This window comes from Pterocles gutturalis, unplaced genomic scaffold (genome assembly GCF_000699245.1).
Source record: "Pterocles gutturalis isolate BGI_N339 unplaced genomic scaffold, ASM69924v1 scaffold33076, whole genome shotgun sequence".
Taxonomy (NCBI): Eukaryota; Metazoa; Chordata; class Aves; order Pterocliformes; family Pteroclidae; genus Pterocles; species Pterocles gutturalis.
In genome coordinates this window covers 3,606-10,778 of record NW_010106621.1, presented here as the reverse complement: position 1 = coordinate 10,778, position 7,173 = coordinate 3,606, and the positions used below count along the sequence as shown (strand labels likewise).

At 43.1% G+C, this 7,173-nt stretch overlaps 1 protein-coding gene across 1 annotated transcript; it reads left to right on the top strand.

The window, feature by feature from the left end:
- Positions 1-386: 386 nt before the first annotated feature.
- On the top strand, positions 387-6,733 carry GLP1R (glucagon-like peptide 1 receptor; the record flags this gene model as incomplete). The annotated part of the gene is made up of 3 exons (XM_010087851.1): positions 387-525; positions 1,386-1,427; positions 6,566-6,733. Coding segments are annotated over 3 exons (349 nt in total), but the record flags the coding sequence as incomplete, so codon positions are not given.
- Positions 6,734-7,173: the final 440 nt, after the last annotated feature.

The following is a 7,173-nucleotide window of genomic DNA, read 5'->3' as shown; positions in this document are numbered from 1 at the left end:
CGTTTTGAAGATTTGACACTCCACAGAGGTGGGAAGGAATAGCAAATACTCCTCCCTTTGCTGGGGTATTTTTGAATTATTCCAGTCATTGATAGATGATTTTTTTCAGGCCATAAATAACGTAGGTTTTGGTCATCTTTCCCACATACAGATGGGGAAAAGGGTACACAAGAAGACTTCTTAGGTACAGGAAAGCGCATGACCTTCTCCTGAGTTTGGAAGAAGTTTTTCCAGGTGAAATGCAGCCAGGAGCTGAATACTGAGCTTTGCTGATGGGGCAGTTAAAACCTGTTGGAACCTACTAAGGCTGCTCACTGGGATCAACAATGATCTACTCAGTGGCACTGTTTTTTGTTTTTTTTTTCTTTCTTTCTTTGTCATCTTAGGCTGGCCAAGTCTACATTGACTCTGATCCCGCTGCTGGGGACCCATGAGGTCATCTTTGCCTTTATTACTGACGAGCATGCCAGAGGGATGCTGCGCTTTGTGAAGCTTTTTACTGAACTCTCCTTCGCTTCTTTCCAGGTAGCGCTCACAATGTGCCCATGTGGATACAATATTTTTTGACTGCTGTCTGGGGACCTGCTTTCCCTCTCATTCATTGCATGTTCCCTGTTCTTTATATTTCTCAATTTAGCACTGGATATTACAGGATTATGATAGTGGAAGGGAAAGTATGATGACTAATTTTTAATAGTCGATGTTAGTGTCACATAGTCTTACTTTCAATGTCTTAAATTTACCACAATAAACTGGTATTCTGTAGAATTAATATCTATGGGACACCTGAAGGCAATAATGAAATGGTCTGTGATTTCCTGTAATTGTATAATGGCGTTGCTGAAAGCACATTTTTTTTTATACTCCTTTGAAAAATCTGTGCTGTGAGAGGTAGCAGTCTACAGCTGTAATTGCATGTGAGGAGGATGTAGGTTTATGGTGATTTTTATTTAACTGTTGCCTTAGGTAAGGCCATCTCCAAAGAGTCTCCTTGTCCAAGGGAATCATTATTCTTCTAGTTTCCCCGCTCACCCACTCATTCCCTGTTTATCAATTACAGAGGTGTATTTAAGATCACTGTAAATTGTTCACTTATTCAGTGCTTATAACCAGAAACCAGGTAAGGAAAAAGAAGGAGAAAGGAATCTTTAGGGGGGGGAAAAGAAAACAGTAACTCCTTTTTCCTGAAATCATGTGCTTTGAGACATAGATTGGTCAAACCTCTCTTCTGCCATCAGAGCTGTTGGAGAGCATAGATGGTCTCCATCTCATTTTTTGCCTACCATGGGATGTGCCAGCGTGGAGCCTCTAACCCTCTGCAAGTTGGTTTGGCAAAGAGGGGGAATTGCATTGCTCACCGCTCTCCTGCTTTCTGTTGATTTCAGGGGCTGATGGTTGCCATTCTCTACTGTTTCATCAATAATGAGGTAAGAGAGACACAAGTTGTTCCAACTTGCCTTATCAGCATCCACTGTAGGAAAAAAAAAAAAAAAATTGAAGATTATCTTGAACCGCTAAATTGTCCTTGTTGAGGACTTCTACTTTTTTTTTTTGACCCTCCTCTGTACAGCTACACAGGATAACAACTGGCTTTATCAGCATCCACGGTAGGAAAAAAAAAAAAATTGAAGATTATCTTGAACCGCTAAATTGTCCTTGTTCAGGACTTCTGTTTTTTTTTACAGACCCTCCTCTGTACAGCTACACAGGATAACTTCTCAGACAAATGCTGTTGGAAGGAATTCAGGCAGTATAATTTAGGGCCGCTATTTGTAGACATGAAGCCTTGCAAGTTTTCTTGCTCACAGTTGTATAGTTTGCACTGCTGGAGCTTTTCTTTTATTTAGAATTATAGCTGCTGCTCTTAATCTGTCTCGTAGTGCTGTTTATTTGCTTGTTTTGGTGAATGTGGGAGTCGAGCCTGTTTTATCCTGAGAACTCAGCTCAGCTGGCTGGTGAGCTTGGAGGGTCCGATTGGCTCATGCCCGTACAGTTTGGTTTTGTTTGGTTTCCCTATGACCCATTTACTTGAAGACATCATCACTCTCTCATTCAACCTGAACTCCATGGAGTGGTGAGCTCTCCCGCAGACCCCCCAGAAAAGTAGCCAGGGCTTTGAGTTGATTGATTACAAGTCACCAGGCTTGCAAAGGAAGCAAATGCTGCTAATTTGGCAGCACGTTATTAAGTTTAATGCCCATCAATGTGATTAATATTCATGCTAAGTTGACTTTTAAACATGACATGGTAATTCCAGATCACCTATTGAGATGCAGGCTGCATCGAGGAATTGAAATCCATGGAAAAATGTCCTACTTGTGTCATTATGGCCAGGGCAGAGTCAACAGAAAAGCAGCAGGCGTCCCGAATTAAGCCCTGCAGGAGACTGTTCACTTTTGTAGCTTGTGGGTCAGGTTTTGCTTAAGTGAGTGTGTTAATTGTCCTGCTTATGAAAGTCGGAGGTGGGTAGCAGCAGGCAAGTATGAATTAGGGAATATTTGTTTTAAATCCCTTGTACAGCTTTACAGGTCTGAAACACAGCACCGTCTGCTGGTGCATCATCTGTTTCTTCCGATTCACTTTGGCCTTTGCTCGTACTTCCCCCGTGCAGCCGCAGCCAGTGATGCCCAATAATTTCCCCCGTGCAATACAAACGCAAAGCTACGTCGTAGCCCAGACCTTATTACAAACACTGAATCAGGTAGGCTTGTTTCATTTGAGGAAACTTACTGTGAAGCAGCCTACCGACATTTCTAAGGGCTCCTCCAAATCTCTCCTTGCTATAGTTTTCCTGCCTTTGTAATGTAATTCCTGAAATCTAACCGCAAGGTGCTGGGAGGAGCGGAGGAGTGAGCGAGCAGTTGTGTGGGGTTGGGTCCCAGCCAAGGGTAAACCCATCCCAGCTTCACGGAAAGCTGACAGACAGCCATCAATAAAGCAATGTATTGAGTTTGATTAGGTCTTTTCTATTTCTTTCCTAAATTATATGAGAAATTCTTAGTTTTCGAACTATTTTTCTTCTGACAGACTATATGTGCCTGAAGCCTATCCTTGTTTGCTGTGTGGTCTATATATTTTTTTTTTCTGTGACACTCACCAACTCCTTTTATTTTTCCTTAGCCATACAGCATTAACTTTTTGGAAGTCCTGATGCCAGATAGAGTAGACATGAAACTGGAAGAGACATTAATGTCCTTTTGTAGTATCTACTTATGGAAGAACATTAAAATAAGTTCATATTTCAGTCATATTTCACCTGAAATATTCTGGATTTTCTCTGATGTTGCTCTGAAGCAGGGTTTCATCAGATGGCCTGTTATCACCAATGTTCTCCAAAAAATAAGATGGGCTTAATATGATCAGCTTTTCTGCAGTTACTGTTGCTTTCTGTAAGAAATATTCTAACCAGAGATGCTGCTGCTTTCCACCAGAAATAGTTTAAGCTGTTTCAGTTTTCATTTGCTGTAATCTTGCTTCTGCTTTTTGCCTCCATCCTATCACAATGGAAGCACACTTCACTCTCTCCCACCTTATAAAAATCTGTCCTGACCCCAGGACTCCTAATTTTTTTTAATTACTGCCCATTCTTCCTTTTGTATTTTCATTTATTTTAATTCTCTATATGGACTATCCATTGAACTCCCCCATGAGCTCCATTTCAAACCTGCTTTCCTTTTACTATGATTTGTTGAGATGTTTTTTTGCCAAAGTTTAACTTTCTTGTAATCAGATTCCAGATTCATTGCCCCACTCTCAACATTCTTGCCCCTTAGCTGCAGTAAGCTCAATCAACTGCCCTCTTCCACAAGTCTTCTCCACCTTTAACCTCCGTGACCATCTTCTCCAGGTTCTTGTACCTCTTCCCTTTCTCTTTCAAAATACTCTACAGAAAAATTTTCCTTCTTTATCTTTCTCATGGGAGCTTTGTTCTTGGTTCCCTTTTCCCTGGGTAGCTTATTTCTGGAGAATCTTATCCCCACGTGGAATTTATGAGGCTAATTGTTTTGCTGAAAGATCTGTAGATCTACTTCTGTGCTCCAGAACTGCCTCTTTGCAAAATAAATCTTAACTTATTCCCTCGGTCACACATTCATAGAATCACAGAATCATGAAGGTTGGAAAAGACCTCAAGGACCATCAAGTCCAACCATCAACCCAACCCCACCCAACCCACTAACCCATGTCCCCAAGCACCACATCTACACCCATGTCCCGAAGCACCACATCGACACGGTTCTTGAACCCCTCCAGGGATGGGGACTCCACCACTGCCCTGGGCAGCCTGTTCCAATGCCTCATCACTCTTGCAGTGAAGAAACTTTTCCTAATCTCCAGCCTAAACCTCCCCTGGTGCAACTTGAGGCCATTTCCTCTTGTCCCATCACTCGTTCCTTTAGAGCAGAGCCCAGCACCCCCCTCACTGCCCCCTCCTTTCAGCAGCTGTAGAGAGTGATGAGGTCTCCTCTCAGCCTCCTCTTCTCCAGACTGAACCCCCCCAGCTCCCTCAGCCGCTCCTCGTCAGCCCTGTGCTCCAGACCCTTCCCCAGCTCCGTTGCCCTTCTCTGGACCTGCTCCAGCCCCTCAATGTCCTTCTGGTGCTGAGGGGCCCCAAACTGCACACAGGATTCATAGCCATCTAGGCAAAAACTCAGTTCAACACAGAGAGCAGAGCTGCTCTTTACCCTTTTCCTAACCTCTGGAAAGTAAACAAATATTCTGCCATTCAGTTCCATTCCTAAGACAACATCTCTGATATACTCTTTCATTCAGGTCTTCCCATTCGCTTCATCTCCATCTCTCAGGCTGTTTACATCATTGCTCTAGGATACAGCCTGACATGTCCAGCCAGACTGAAGACTCATTTCCTCCCCTTTGATTCTAAGTCGCCCATTTCTATTGCTCATTTACTTATTCTGTCAGTAAGTACGTTCAGGCTTGCTTTCAGGGTCTGCCTGTAAATGTCTCCAACTGCTTTTTCCCAGTGCTGCCCATTGAAACAGCTGTTTGCCGTGCCCACAGAAGGTACCAAGCGCTGGGGCAGTCTGCAGGCAGTTCTCCTGCAGACAGTGTGGTCCCCGCATCTCCCTCTTTCCTTTTCTGCCTGTATCTGGCTGTTCCTCCCTCATTCCTCCATGCCAAGCTATCTTGGATACACTGTCTTTTGCAGGTGGCTCTGTGCACCTTTGACACAACGACCCCACAGTTATCACGATAAAATACAAGCTCCTGTCTCAGCATCTTTCCCTCTGTCCCATGGGGTTGTGATACCGGAGGGACAGATGCCATCGTCAGAGCCACAGCGATGCAGCTGCTTCCCACCAGGACACGATTCAGTCCAAGGGCTGGAGGTTACCACCAAGGGAAGATAAGGGGTTATGGAAGGCTTTGCTCCTTTTTTCGGGCTGCCTCCCAGAAAGCAGAGAAGCAAGATGTACAGCAGCTGCTTCCCTGGGAAGTTTCCCTCAGCGTGAGGTTTCAGCAGCCTGGGTGTGACGACTAGCTTGCGCTGGAACTGCCATCCACCTCTCTAGTCTCTTGATGGTCAGTACTGGACCCTAAAAGGCAACAAAAAGGAACACTCCTTTTTGTAAGAAGGCTTACTTGAGTGACCCACCTACGGTGCACTTCCTTCCAGGCTGAAGTACACACCGTAATGCGTTGTGATTACTGCAGTTGCACTCCTGCCTTTTTCTAGAGTAAAAAAGGTTCAATTTGATGTCCTCTGCCTTGTGTGTTAAAAGCTAATGGAGGTTCTTACTTCTCAAGAGGCAAGAACTTTGCCTGTGGAACGGGAAGATCTAAATTTTGTTCTCATTTAGCAGTTACAAGACCCTGGATAAATTTCCAAATGAGTACAGAGGTTACAGGGTTTAACTGGAAACCTGCGACTGGATGAGTGTATTTTGCAGCTTTACAAAATACTAGTATCTGGGAGGAGATATTGTAATTGCTGTTTTAAAAGGGAAGGGAAAGTACAGTCTTTGTGCTTAATTGTTGGGTTTTCAATTCTGAATACAACTTCATTTTTGTTTTTTTTTTTTTTTAAAAAAAAAAAAGGAAAAAACCCCAAAATGTAAATATTCATGGAACAAAGGTAATCCAAGACATAATACTGTTTAAATCAAACTAGAAGTTAAAACAGAACTCTTAAGAATACCTGTGGTGACAGGATTGAGCAGGAAGCCAGTCCTTTCAGTCATTTCGTGGCTGATAAGTAAAATCAACTTAATTGTCAGTACTGGTAGGGCATGGAGTACACTCAGTATTGCAGCTGAATACAATTTAGAATAAAATAATGAAGATAAGATTTCCTGGTGTATAAAATAGTTTTATTTCCATGAGTAAAAGTGAATGCTGTCATTATTTTAAATGTGGAATACCCAACAATGGACTAATGAGATAATGGGATAATTGGAAGCAATAATATCGCAGGTTTACAGCATTGCCAGCTTTTCTCAGTAGTATGGTATCTTTATTTTTTCCTTGCTCTTTTCTGGTGGAGTCATTTCAAGATCTGATTAGTTCTACATTTATTCCTTTTGTTTCCTTCTTTGCTTCTGTTAAGGTTCAGATGGAGTTTCGGAAAAGCTGGGAGCGCTGGAGATTGGAACATTTGTATGTGCAGAGAGACAGCAGTATGAAACCTCTCAAGTGTCCAGCCAACAGCATCAGCAGCGGAGGCACGGTGGGCAGCAGCGTCTACGCTGCCACTTGTCAGGCCACGTTCAGCTAAAATTTCTTGCAGGTGAATCAGACTGAGAACAATTAACTGTATAATATACCTGAAACCCCTGAAATAGCCAAGTAAGTGGCTGAAGTATGCCATCTCCAGCAAGAAACTTCAGCATACGCTGCTCATTGCCTGCAGGTTGTTGGACGAAGGTTCCGAGGGAAAGCAATCTGCTAATGTAATAACGCATCAGAGGGAAAAATGATCATGTCTAAAGTAAGTTAAGAGTTTCTTCCTGTTTGCACACAAGGCCTCCAGGTGTCCAAAGCTTAAGCCTAGCATTGATCCAGTCTGAGACCACAGGGTCAATGGCTTATTACTGTTGAGTGGGCGAGCTGAGTGATCAGCTGATTAAATTACCTGGATACAGAATATGATTATTGCCCAAAAATACATTTAGACTTCTATGGGGATGGGGTAAGGTGCTATCACCACTTTTAGAA